Genomic DNA, 14,264 nt, shown 5'->3' on the forward strand with positions numbered 1-14,264 from the left:
CTCGTGTGAAGGGGAAATGACATTCTCCTTGATTTTGGCTGCTTGGGTCGAGCGCCTGGTCCAGCCCATGCAGGCCTGGGGTAGTGGAACCGGCTCCATCCGGTCCACATCCTTACATCAGCACCATCATGTGATTGGGATGCAGCTGCCCTTGAGCAGTAGCTTCTCTTTATCGTCCGGGGAGCTCGGCTTTACGTGTGACGAGGTCCCCCCCCCCCCCCCCCCCCTTTGACTTGGCTTTGGGACAAGGAGAGGACATGTTGTTCATGTCAGCTGATATATTCCACATGGCACATTGTTCTGGTTTCCTGTGGGAAGGATCCCACTCAGTCAGCAAACAGGCCTGCAAGCAAATTAAAGGGCAAAGAGTGTTTCTCGTTTCGCAGTTTATTTTAACATCGGCTTCGTCCTTCTGTTCCGCCCCCAAACCGATCCTTTCTCCAGATCTTACGAAAGTCCATTCATCGGTTTTTCCTCCGATCACCGATCAACAAATGAAGGGACACATGACCTGAGGATAATAATAGAATGCTTTAAAGCGTGCGGTGGGAGAATCAGGAGAGTGGCTTTATTTATTTTTGCCCTGTAACCCAGCAGGCAGCGTGCCGTTTCCGTTCCGTGCATGTTTCATCCTGCAGGCTGTGTGAGGATTCTTCATTATGACATCACAATGCTTGATATTCTTGTTCTACTGCGTGTCATGGCGCAGTGAGTAGCGCGGTTCCCTCCTGCTTCTTCCAAATACTTAGTCACAGGTCTTTATCTTGAATGATAATTAGTTCGAATGAAGTGTTCTCGGTTTACAGAGACGTGTGAGGTGTGTGTGTGTGTGTGTTTGGTGTTAGGTGCAGTTTGTGTGTGTGTGTGTGTGTGTTTGGTGTTTGATCAGGCTTCAGGCTCTCTCCGTGGTCCCGTTGGGGCGTTTCGTTGTGGACACAAACCCGCTGCGTGCCGATGAAGCAGAACGAGCACGCCATGCGCGTTTCTCCAGTAAACAGTAAACAGAGGATGCTGAACGGCGGCGACGCCTTCGTGACAACCGATGAGCCCATCATGAGGGCGACTGTCCGAAGGTCAAAGGTTTTACTGCCGACTTTGTCATTCTTTTTAGCGCGGAGGAGGAGCGGCGCTCTCGCCCTGTCGTCTAAGGCCCACTCCTATCAGCTCCTTTTAACCCCTGCTTGCCTGTAAACACATCAGTTGTGAAAACGCTCCTTTTGATCGGGGCGCTATTGATTGATTGGTTGGGTGACTGTCTCGTGACCTGCTGGGATGGAGCCCATTGGTTGGCTGCGTTGCTCTCTCTGCACATTTTCACCGAAGGGCGCTTCAAATGTTAAAGTAAAGTTTGTCCTCGTCAAAGTCGTCGGAACTTCGAGCTGCGCTTCCTCCCAAACAGCCGGAAGACGCTCCGTGAAATGCCAGGCTGATGTCGAGTTCGTTGTCGCCTGACCGACTTTTCCGTTCCCGCTGCAGCCGACCTCGTTACAAACGTCCCGTCTCGATCGCCAGCGGACAGAAACGTCCTCCGTCTGCATCCGAGTCCAACCCGCACGGACCCAAAGATGGCGTTTCCATCCTCTTTCAGTGGTCAGAGAACTTTATTAGACGACTTGGAGACCGGGTTCCTCTAAGCCGAGGTCGCCGCCGTGCAGCGGCCCGACGGTTCGAGGCCCGACGGTTGTCCGACAAGGACGCGGGTTTCGGAGGAAGCCCTCGTTTCTGTTGTTTCCTTGGACCAGGTGGGGAGATTAGATCATGTGAGGGAAACGTACGAGTCATTTAAGAAGGTTCCAGACTGAGTGTATTTCTAGAGTAAAGCGACTAGTCTGGCTTAGAGGTCACCTTGGAGACGACTTTCTCCAAGGTCAAGCATCTGAAAGGCATCGAGGAGGAGCCACCGAAGGCTTTCTAACGCTGATTTAAGCGGCATTTGCAACCGGTTAACCCTTCGCTGGCTGACTTGTACAACTTCTTGCACAGGTTCACAAATAAAGGCTCCAAAAACACCTGAATGCAGTACAGTGTGTGTAGAAATACACAAGATGAAAGCGCAGCCGCTTTTTGATGACTGTCATTCGAGGTATTGAATGGGGAGTGGGGGGGCTTGTTCCAGTTCTGAGCCAGCAGTGGCGATATAAGAGCTTCCAGTTGTGGAACAAGGGCGTGGCATTTTGATGACTTGTTCCATGTTCACCCACAAGCCGGGGATTTCCAGCATCTGGCAGTTATTTAACCCCTTAGTTGACAGACGGGGTCGATGGTGTCCGACTGTTGTGGTTGTTGTTGTGTTTTTGTGTGTGTAAAAAAAAAAATCAGGCAGCAATTACAAATAGCTGCAGTACTCATGCACACACACACACACACACACACACACGCACACACACTGCTATTGCGTAATTCAGTTCACTGAAGGGCACGCTGCGACACGTTTCAGAAACTTAGCAGTGCCTCTGACCTCTCACCATGGCAACCACGGCCTTCTACCCCATCTTTAAATGAGCATACCCTAAACGCAACAAGGGGGTCTCGGATTGGCTCCGGCTGTTAGTCCAACCCGAGATCCTGTTTCTGTCCACACACACACACACACACACACACACACACACGCACACACACACAGAGCCGTCTTTCAGGTCAGTATATGAGTTTTCGTGAGTTGGATTATTTGATTATAAGAACGATTTGAAGGTTCTCAGACTCCCGTCTCCTTGCTGGTCACTTTTTCAAGGTTAAATCAGCCGACCATATCAAGTACACACAAGAGACACCTGACCAAAACAGAAGGGCTGCAGGTGCGTCTTATGCCGTCTGTGTTTCTGTCTCCGTGGCTAATATACGTCTCTCAGCTTCTAACATGGGAGGATTTTCTGCTGCTCCCTTTTCATCCAAATTTGCCTCCTCAATTGCAGTGATGGTAACTCAACTACTGCAGTAACTCAATTACTGCAGTAACTCAACTACTGCAGTAACTCAACTATTGTTAGTAACTCAACTACTGCAGTAACTCAACTATTGTTAATAAGTCAACTACTGCAGTAACTCAACTATTGTTAATAACTCAACTACTGCAGTAACTCAACTACTGCAGTAACTCAACTACCTCAGTAACTCAAATACTGCAGTAACTCAAATACTGCAGTAACTCAACTACTGCAGTAACTCAAATACTGCAGTAACTCAACGACTGTGACTTTGAGGCTTAGATTGAGGACTGACGCCGCTGCTCTGCTGACGCTTTTCGTACGTATGAGGCTTAATGATTTAAATATATTTGATGAAACCACCAAATGGCCAATAGATGAAAACTCTCATTAATTATGTTCGGGCACCAAAGAGCGGCGTTAACGGTGGATGACGAGTGGACAGTACGCCGCTGATCCTCATATGTAGAAGAGGATCAATAAATTCATAGAAAACGTCTCACCTATCAAATGGATTATAGATTCACCACCTAATAACGCTTCGCATGATTTATTCACCCCGTACTAGGGACAGCACGGGGACGACCTTGGGACAGGCCATACTTGACTTCCCACCAGTTCAGTTCTCATGTGTTCTAATACGGTTAGAAACACACAGGCTGTGAACGTCCACCTCTTCAGCTGCTCTGTTAGCCGTGAAGGGCACAGAGGAAAAGACTTGTCACGCGTATCTGGACCCTGAGGACAAAGAGGAAATGTTTGCATTTCTGACATACTTGAATAGTCGATCGTAAACCCAGTGTCGCTCTTTTTCCATCTCCGTTCCGTTTCAGCTCGGCGCTTCGTGGTCAAACGCATCAACTTAAGCTGCTTACGACGTCCGAGGCTCGTGTTCGTGCATCGTCATCGCGTCCAATCAATCAAAGGCAGCGTCTACACGAGCGCTGCTGCGGATAGCCTGTAATCTGACTTGCATAGATTAGACTCACTGTATGGAGCATAATCTCAGACTTCCGTTAAAGGAGCAGTACAAGGGACTCACTCAGAGTGTTCGATCTATGGGACCAGTTGGAACTGTTCTGTCAGGGAAGCTTTGCAAATATGCAAATTAAATCACACATGAATTCATAGCGAGAGTATTTGCCATAAAACACAAATTTCTGCTGTATTTTGGGTTAGTATTAATTAATGTCTTAATATTAATTATTTGTATGTGTTTATACTCAATTAAATTTACAAGCAAAAATATGAGGTGCTCTTGTGCACCCCCAAGTGGCCCAAAAATGTATTGATGCTGCTTTATTGTATTAATGCTATTATGTGTCCCACACTCACACCTATGGACAATTTAGTGTAACCAATTTGCCTAATTTGCATGTTTTTGTTTTGGTGCGAGGAAGCCGGAGAACCCGGCAGAGAACCCGGTAGAGAACCCGGTAGAGAACTCGGTATATGTCAAGGAAAACTGATTGTAAAGTGGGATAATAAGAAACTCCCAGACATCTTGGCTATAAATGCCATGTCAGGATTGATACGGTTTTTCTGTAATGATGGAAATCCTTGGAGGAAGTTTTTTTTAATTGGTTTGGCTGTTTAACTTGTCGTCAGGCGAGAGTTCAACATGTCGGCCGCTAGTATTCAGACGCTACGGTGATAATCTGAAGTGTTGACACTAGCAACAATGCTCTTAGCCACCTGGAGCCGGTGTCATGTGGTCAAAACCAGAGAAACCAGAACACGGAATTCAATGTGAACCGGCCACGTGACACCGGATCCATTTAACCCCGCTGTTGGCAGCGGGATTAAATGGATCCGGTGTAAACCGGTAAACTGCACCTCACCTTGTTGTCTAGTTGTTGGGTTGTTGCTGCGTGGTCTCCAGGACAACGAGGGCCTTTTCGTTTGTTAGTAGGGTGTGTTTTCTTTGTATACCAGCGGCACCTGGTTTTACAACTTTGCTCTCTGACAGCCTTGTTTCCACGACTGTAGACCTGAAGGGTGGGGGGGATTGAAGGTGAATAGTGGGTGGGGCCGGTCTGGTCCTCAGGTAGAGTGTGGACACTTGATAACGTGTGTTTGCACATGCCTCCTCCAGGATACGGAGGTGCAGGTATGTCCTGCATCAGGTGTCACGTGGTTGCTGGCTGTTACTCTGAGGGCAAAGCTGTGACCTCGTTCACAACCACACAGACGTTTGTGTACGGGCAATAGGTGCAGAGCAGGTGATCCGAACCACCGCTATTATTGAAGCAATGATCTGTAAACAAGAGCCCAGGGGCAGGAACATTTTCTTCCACAGAGATGAAAAACGTTCCCAGATCTGATTACCGGTAATTAATAATCGACTAGAAAAGCACGCAGAGAGCGCAGACCTCCGCCAAGTAGCTCAATCCGCCCACATGGTGATCTGGATCATCATCAAAAGGTTCTAGATTGTTCTTGGTATTTTTATACACCAACCATGAAAATTACAAGTGAATCAGAGTCGATGTGTATTTTTAACAGATGTTTCTGAGTTTTAATGCTAAAACTCTTATTTTTTTCATGACCTCATTCTGGATCCGATCTGGATGAAATTCGGTGGTCAGATAGAGACCCCCGCCCTACATGACTGTCTGAAATTCCATAAACATCGGTCAATAATCAACCGAGATAATGAGGAACAAATATTGGAGGTCCATTGCCTGCAATTTTACTGAAAATGTCAAACTAATCAAGAATCCAGGATCTCTTCTGGATCAGTACTAAAATGTAATCATCTGTTCCTGGAAACATTCCCAACATTTCCTGGAAATTTTATTAAAATCCATCCAGAACATTTTGAGTTATCTTGCTAATGGACAAACAAACGCCGGCGATGACATAACCCCCGCCTCGGCGGAGATAATAAAAACACGAGACCTTAAATGCTGGCGGGGAGTTTTATTTGCTGACTCGTGATGCGTTCTCTTCTCTGTCATTGCAGTGAACAGCCAGTGTTGAGGTGGGCCAGCGATGCCGCCCCCAGCCACAAAGCCCCCCGCCGTGGCCCCTCCGGATGGCGGCTGGGGCTGGGCTGTGGTTCTAGGATCCTTCATCTGCATCGGGTTCTCGTACGCGTTCCCCAAGGCCATCACGGTCTTCTTCAAAGACATCCAGCTCATCTTCGATGCCAGCTACAGCGAGGTGGCGTGGATCCCCTCCATCATGCTGGCGGTCATGTACGCTGCAGGCGAGTCTTTGTCCCGCTCAATTCCGATGCTTTTTGCGTGAGGAAATCAAAACCATCGAAGTGCAATTAGGCATCTGTAAGAACCTCATCTGTTTCTGTTTCTATTGTTCCCATGACAACAGGTGAGCTTTGCATCCATGTAAACGAGGCGCCTCGCTTGTCCTCTTGATGGTCAGAATGTGTTTCCTGCAGCTCGTTTTCATCCGCCGGATTCCTCGGAGCGCCTGCTGCATTTCCCACGAGGGATCGATACCGATTGTTCGTAGTCAAGGAGGCCGATCGCCGATATTTGGAGCCGATATTCATTTGCAGTAAAAGTGAAAATATTGGCGTCAAAATTTAGGATAATACGAACTCGAACGAAAAAGTAAACAAAAATAACAAAACAAAAAAAAAAAGCAATGGACATCTTACTGCTAATTGGCTGTCTTGGCTCTGCGTACAACCAATCAGATGGTGCTGTGGGCGGGACAATGCTGGACACAGAGTAATGACTCTAGACAGAGAGGCGTGGCCGCATCGGGGTCAAAATAAGACCGTTTTACGTTGACCTCTTATCGGCCGTCGGATTAATAAAAAAAGGCAGAAACCGATTATCGGCCGATTATCGATTATCGGCGTCAGCTCCATCCCTCTGCTTGGTAGAGCCACGCCTGCCACCTGTCCTCCTGTCGCTCGATCTGCTGCTGTTGTCTCCGTCTGCACCGGACAGGCTGGACAGATCCCGACCTTCATTGAGAACGTTTTAATAATTCAGCTCCGACTATTTAATAGCAATAACGAGTCACGACTTAAATACTTCAATACAAAGAGGATTTAAAGTGTTTTAATTAGGAGCACAGTACCTTGTCAAAGATAAGTAATGACGGCTGCAGGCGCTGCTGGACACACTACATTTAGTTTGCATATATAAATGGTCTGGACATTTAAACCAAACCATAAATCTCCCCTGTCACTATTAGCTCGTTAGAAGTTAAGCATGCTTCAAACCGATCAGCACATAAATACCAGCTTCCAGTGGGACAGTGTTACCATCGCTGTTTTCTTTGTTTTGCTTAAGTTTACGTTATTAGGCACATTTAAGTGGAGGTCTGCTCTAGAAAAGAGAGGAGACAAGTGTGGACAGCGTGTCCCGTTAATCTGCAACGGCCTCTTGCTTCTCATTCATTCACATCGATTTTATTCACATGCTATTCATTAAACATCTGCTCTCTTGTTCTGAAGAAGCAATCATTGAATGTTCACCGCCTTTCTAATTTCCCAGGTGTGTGTGTGTGTGTGTGTGTGTGAGAGAGAGAGGGAGTAGCCAGCTCTCGTTGCAAGGCTAGTTCATCACATTTTACAGGGAGCTAATACCCATTTCTCATTAGAGGGTGTGATCTAAACGATACAAACAAGGAAAGAAGAATTGGGCGGTCCTGATTTAAGAAGGAACTAAAATAGCCTGATAGAATTAGAGAACTTTCTTGTGCTAATGGCGCTGCTGCTTCTGGAATGTTAGCGAGCTGATGTTGGCATGCGGCTCAGACACTTTGGGATGTTTACGCTGGAGTTTTCTGTGTTTGTCCATCCATCCATCCAAAAAGAATGTTTTTTTTTTGGAGGTGGGAGGAAACTAGAGACTGCAAACCTTTACCACATAACAAAACGAGCTGGTTTAACCTCTAGATATCTGTGAATTACGTCTGCAAGGAGACGCAGTCGCTCCATTTGTTGTGCAGTTGTGTTTCCCTGCAGCAGCAGCAGCAAGGTAAGGAAAATAAATGAAAGCTCCTTGTCCTGTGGCTTCTTCTCTGCATGCGGGGTCCCCATGTGGGCGGAGCGTGATGTGAAAGGGTTAAATTCAGGATCGGTAATGTCCAAACTTATTTCATCACCGACATGAAGTCGGAAACCAACCCCACGCTGTTCGGTGGCTATGTAAGAACCGGAGTTTCACCTCGACGGCGCAATCCTTCAGGCAGCCGTGAAGCAACATCCCTCCCTCGTGCAGCGCTTCGCTCTGTGCACGTTGTGGCTTGGTGCCACGTCAGCGTTGCTACTTATGTCCTCTCAGAGACGGAGGTGAACTTGGGGGGGGGGGGGGGGGGGGGCAGCGTTGTTGGGCAGACGCGTTCGCACAGGATAAAAAGAAAAACAATGAAATGACATTGTTGTCTAGTGTGTGCTTGGCGGAAGAAAGATTTCTCAGTCTTTTCCACTTCAAGAGCATCTTGAGGTTCCCTGGATTTATGACATGAGAAACCGACTGCCCCCCCCCCCCCCCCCTTTACAGTGCATGCTACAGTAGGTGAGATAATCCATGGGGCATGCTATGAATAGTTTGCACAGGGACCATTTGCTACCTGGAAAGTCATTCAAATGAAAAACGGCATCCCTGCATTCCGTGAATCGTTCCCGGCAACGGAGACGTTATTCCTGGATTTGAAGCAGCCCCCGGATTTTATGGCTTCTTCCTGCTTTAATGTTGAAATAAAAAAAACGCTGGTGTGTTGATTCTCTCCCGCTCGCACTTAGAAGCAACTAACAGACATCGATAACGGCCAGCCGGCGGACAAAGAAGAGCATTAAGCCGCAAAACACGCTTTCCCTCACGAGTTGGCGGAGACCAGAAAGAAGATCAAAGAAGAGTAAATACTCCAAATGAGTAATTTAGATTCTGGGCGAATGCTAATTTTGCCGTGTCAATAAACAGATGTTGGCCGACGACAACCTCGCTAACCCTTCAGGCCAGCGCCACCCGTTTGAAAGACTCCAAAACTTTACCTTGAATGCTCGGGTCCCGTCTTAAAGTATCTGCAAACTTTCATCACGTAGCAAAACCGGGTTAAAGCTGGTTTTCCCAATAATGATCTGCGACAACAAGAGGCAGTTTGCTTCCATCGGGAATGACTTTCTCCCGTTTGATCTTTGATGGATGACCAACATCCATCAAAAACGGATTTCTATATGTGTCCTCCCCTTTTGGGATCTTAGCTGGTTATATCTGCTGTTGGGGGGGGGGGGGGCATGTTGCATCTGGCCAGCAGAAGATAAGCCCTTTTCCAGGGAGGCGGTGTACAGGCTCCGGGGCTCCCCTCACCACGGCCGATTTGGAGCCCTGACCCCCAGAGAATGCAGATTGCTGCTCTGGATGTAAATGAGCGGAACTTTCCTCAAGGTCAGGAAGCGACTCCTGCATTAAGTAAGACAAGTCTAAATTTCACTGTGTCTTGCACAAGTATGATAAATGTCTGGCTGGTAATGGGAGCGTTATTTCGTTACTTTTCTTCCTCCCTATTCGATTCACAGCTCCCGTATTTAATATTTAGCGATGGGGCAAGACGTCGTTTCAGATGCAAAGATTCAGACTTTATTCACAGGATGTTACCCATCAATGTATTTAGATTTAGATTAAAGGTGCTCATGAAGGGGGGGGGGGGGAAATGGTGACAAAATACAAATGTAAAGTAACACAGCAGCATTATCATAAATTAAAAACTACAGTTTCATCTGTTCAACTGAAGCATCTTGAGCCTTTACTATAGAAACTAGAAAACTCGGAGAGCACAGACCTCCCCCAAGCAGCTCGTTCCCCTCCTAACTGGATCTACACCGTCCACATGGTGACCTGGATCAGCACCAAAAGGTTCTAGATTGTTCTTGCTATCTTTACACACCAACCATGAAAAGTAAAAGTGAATCAGAGTTTATGTGTATTTTTAACAGATTTTAAATCCATAAATGGGTTTTAATGAAATTGAATGTGATTTTTTTGTGAGTGAATTGAATGCAGATCTTACAAGATATGATTGTTTGAAAAAGCCTCCATTATAAGTAAATGGTAAAATTCGGATCGCAACAGTATATCCGGATATGAATATGATCTGGGTGAAATTCTGTGGTAAGATAGAGACCCCCCCCCCATCCTACATGACTAGTGTCACTAATCAAACGAGATATTGAGCAACAAATTCTGAAGCTCTATTGACTATGAGTTTTTCAAAAAGCCTCCATTATAAGTAAATGGGAAAATCTGGATTTTCTTGTATCCAATTTCCATGTCCGTAATCGATCCGGATGAAAGTCGGTGGTGAGATAGAGGCCCCCAGCCGACATGACTGCGTCAAATTCCATAAACATCAGTCAATAATCAACCGAGACATTGAGGAACACATTTTGAAGCTCAATTGACTGCAATATTACCGAAAATTTCAAACTAATCAAGAATCCAGGATCTCTTCTGGATCCACCAAACTCGTTACGCTCCACCGTGATGCGTCCTCGTGTCCAGTTCAGACGGGCCTGGGTTGATGTGAAGGTTCCGTGTCGTTCCAGGTCCCATCAGCAGTGTACTGGTCAACACGTACGGCTGCAGGCCCATCATCATGATGGGAGGCTGCCTCTGCACCATCGGCATGGTCGCCGCGTCTTTCTGCAACAGTGTGGTGCAGCTTTACTTCTGCATCGGAGTCATCGGCGGTAAGTCAGTCGGAATCCACTCGGGTTCATTTTGAGATTATCTTCGAAGAAGCAGGTTAAAAATAAAAAGGTTCCTTGCAGGAAGAGCATTTGCTTTGTTTATCCGCTCTTTCTTTTCTATTGTTTTGCTGCAGAATTGCTGTCACTATTGTAGCTTGGCTGTTTCATATTGATGGGCATGGGTTTTTGTTTAGTACAATATTCTTTTATGCTACCTTTCAGTACCAACAAAACCTTTTTGACCTCGATGTTAGGAAACACTGGGCGAAACGTGCCACGCTCAGATTGTATCACACTGTGGAAATAAAGACTTTAGACTCAAGACCAGTGAACTGAATTCAATAGATCTTTTTATTTTCTCTTTGTTAGCGATCTTAGCTTTAACAGCTGCAGGATTACTGGTACAAATGAACTGTATCTCTGTCATCTCTCCTTATAGGGCTTGGACTAGCCTTCAACTTGCAGCCAGCCCTGACTATGATAGGCAAATACTTCTATAAGAAGCGTCCGCTTGCTAATGGGCTGGCTATGGCAGGCAGTCCGGTGTTCCTCAGCACCCTGGCTCCTTTAAATCGGTTCCTCTTCAATCAGTTTGGATGGAGAGGCAGCTTCCTCATCCTTGGCGGGCTGCTGCTGAATTGTTGCGTCGCTGGTTCCCTCATGAGGCCTCTGGTACCATCGCTCAAAAACATCAAGAAAGGAGAAGAGATAGCTGCCATTGCCACCGCAACAAAAGAGAAGCATTCTGTCTGGCAAACAGTCAATAAATACCTGGACCTGACACTCTTCAAGCATCGTGGCTTCCTTATTTATCTGTCGGGGAATTTCATCATGTTCTTGGGATTCTTTGCTCCCATCGTCTTTCTTGCACCTTACGCTAAGGACATGGGTGTGGACGAGTACTCAGCTGCCTTCCTGCTCTCCATTCTGGCTTTCGTTGACATGTTTGCAAGGCCTTCCATGGGTCTTGTGGCCAACTTGCGCTGGATCCGGCCCAGGATCCAGTATTTCTTTTGCTTTGCTGTGCTGTACAACGGGGTGTGTCATATGCTTTGCCCATTGGCGGAAGACTACACCGGTTTGGTAATCTATGCAATATTCTTTGGCTTTGCCTTTGGCATGGTCAGTTCAGTGCTCTTTGAAACGCTGATGGACCTGGTTGGAGCTCAAAGGTTCTCCAGTGCTCTGGGACTCACCACCATCGTGGAGTGCTGCCCCGTCCTGCTCGGCCCACCGTTAGCAGGTATGATCCTTGCGGCTGAGACGAGATTTCATTCACCGCACATGTAAAGTTTTTACAGCCTGTTCTTCTATTGGACGGACGAGTCAGTCAAATTTATAGAATTAAGACCTACCTTTTGCGGCTATTCATAGTAGCTTGTTTGTAAATGACCGTAACTCATGAGCTAGCTGCTAACATGCTAACCAGCTTGAAAGAAAATCCACAGAGCGAGTTATACCTTATATGCCAGGATCATGTCGGGATTCATTAGAGAGTGCACAAAAGATATGAAAACATTTATATTTTGAAGTTTTACTCTTTTAAATATAGATAAGACAAGGTCTGTACTCAACTGGGTATTATATAACAGTTGACATATTGATGTATGTTCTGCTTATTGTATTTTATTTCTACTTGGCAAGTTTAGAAATATTCAGAGATATTTAAACAATTGTCTGCTGTTTTGCAGGAAAGCTGGTTGACATCACAAAAAGCTACAAGTACATGTACATGTCCTGTGGAGCTATCGTGATTTTTGGAAGCATCTGGCTTTTTATCGGAAACTTCATCAACTATAGACTCTTGGAGCGCGAGCGCAAACGAGCAGAAATGCACAAACAGACTGAGATGGAAGATCGAGAAAAAAATCATGAGCAGACGGAGGATGACGGGGAAGCCCAGGCCTCAGAGGAGCTGGTTGACAAATGTCAAAAAGATGAAGAAGCAATGCAGCGGGAAACCAACATCTAGATCCTTTTGCCCTGCCAGCAGTCTAGACTCACCAGCAAACGCCCTAAACTACGGTCAAATCAAGCTCCAAGCCAAGAGGTGCTTCAGGTGTTCCACAAGGCTCTATTTGGGATCCTCTGCACTTACTTAAAACTAACTGCCAAAGCAGCAGCTGTGTTCCAAGAATTTCAAATTTATTGTACAGGTAGTCATCAATTTACGACCACAATTGCTTCCGAGGGATCGGTCGTATATGATTTACGATTTAGTCATAAATCGGCCCATGTTAGATTACCGTAGGTATGTTATGCTGCGTCATGATTCTGTAAATGGGGAGTAGAAAGAGACAATTTCCTCTCGGTAGACATCGTGGGTGAGACAGCAGGAACTGTCGTAAACTCGATTCGCTCGCTCGCTTTACGGTATGCCGTAAAAACAGACAAAAATACAACAGACCAGAGCCGCCGTAAAGTCGAGCTGTTGAAAGTCGCATCGGTCGTAAGTCGACAACTACCTGCGTCTGTTTGTCGAAGTGCATCAGCTGTGACTAACAGACATGAACTACAGGGAAACCAGCGCAAAGACCAGAGAGCGTCTCCATGTGAAGAGATTAAAAGTCAGAAGTTATCAGAGAAAATTGAAAACGTTGTTCTAACAACGTTTTCTTTCCTTTGTTTCTTTTTTTTTCTTTTACTGTTTGCACTAAGTAGAGGGAAAAGTATACAGCATTTGTCGACAAATTGCGAACAAACGAACAAATCCGTAGATGTTACAGATAAATTGGGAATTCAATTCAGTAGTAGTACAATCAGATCTGCTCAAGAAAAGTGTTACACGTTTGTTTATGAGTTTTAGTTATAATTAATTAGTTATTCCAATTCATTCTCCCTTTTGTCTTCCAAAATTATGCTAATGTAGCATTAGCCTGTTGTCACTGTTCCTCAGTGCCAGCTGAGTTGTTGTTGAGTTAATGGAGGGAATTACTATTTTGAGACTTGAAGGTTTTTGTTCAATTTGATGATAATGACTTTTCCTGAGGCTGCAAAATTGCTTCACAAAAGCAGCGCAAGGTGTGTTAAGGTGCGCCCCGAGACCCGGGATGTGTCTGCAATCAGGCAATCAAGTGTGATGAATGAAAACGTCATGAGACCCCGATGGCGTGAAAGAAAAGAGGATCATTTTTAATTTCTTCCTATTTAAAAATCCAATGAAAAATATTTAATGTGCAGCAAAAGAGAGGGGTCATTTCAGGAAAGCAAAATCACAGGCTGAAAACGGTGTTGTTAGGGATGTGTTTGTAGCAACATGTTTCTGCATGATCAGCTGATAGCTGTGAGCTCACCCCGTACTATAGGTTAGAGCAGGGGTGGGCAAACTTTTTGACTCGCGGGCCACAATGGGTTCTAAAATTTGACAGAGGGGCCGGGCCAGGCTGGAGTGTTTGTGAACAAATATAAATGACTTAGTTTGCCCATGTCTGCCCTATACCCTGACGTACTCCTACTGTGGAGTTGTCCGTGGTGCTGAAACGCGCCGCTTCGTTTTGGAGGGCCCCCTGAAACAACGCTTCCCCCCCACACGACAAAACAAAAGCGGCGCGTTTCAGCACCTCGGACAGCTCCACAGTAGGAGTACGCCAGGGTATAGGGCAGGGGTGGGCAAACTTTTTGACTCACAGGCTTAATGATATTATTTGGACAAGTTCGGCGGGCCGTAT

At 46.1% G+C, this 14,264-nt stretch overlaps 1 protein-coding gene across 1 annotated transcript; it reads left to right on the forward strand.

Moving 5' to 3' along the window:
- The first annotated feature begins 5,918 nt into the window (after positions 1–5,918).
- LOC137910691 (monocarboxylate transporter 2-like) lies at positions 5,919–12,568 on the forward strand. Its single transcript, XM_068755076.1, has 4 exons — positions 5,919–6,135; positions 10,453–10,596; positions 11,036–11,839; positions 12,288–12,568. Exons 1-4 carry the CDS (start codon positions 5,919–5,921, stop codon positions 12,566–12,568), a joined length of 1,446 nt encoding a protein of 481 aa, XP_068611177.1.
- The last annotated feature ends 1,696 nt before the right edge of the window (positions 12,569–14,264 follow it).

This window comes from Brachionichthys hirsutus, chromosome 22 (assembly GCF_040956055.1).
Source record: "Brachionichthys hirsutus isolate HB-005 chromosome 22, CSIRO-AGI_Bhir_v1, whole genome shotgun sequence".
Taxonomy (NCBI): domain Eukaryota; kingdom Metazoa; phylum Chordata; class Actinopteri; order Lophiiformes; family Brachionichthyidae; genus Brachionichthys; species Brachionichthys hirsutus.

Excerpts from the sequence above, each read along its gene's own strand:
- LOC137910691 (XM_068755076.1), top strand. The coding sequence starts at position 5,919 with ATGCCGCCCCCAGCCACAAAGCCCCCCGCCGTGGCCCCTCCGGATGGC. Across the intron at positions 10,597-11,035 it reads CTGCATCGGAGTCATCGGCG|GGCTTGGACTAGCCTTCAAC; the intron begins GTAAGTCAGTCG and ends CTCTCCTTATAG. Across the intron at positions 11,840-12,287 it reads GCTCGGCCCACCGTTAGCAG|GAAAGCTGGTTGACATCACA; the intron begins GTATGATCCTTG and ends GCTGTTTTGCAG.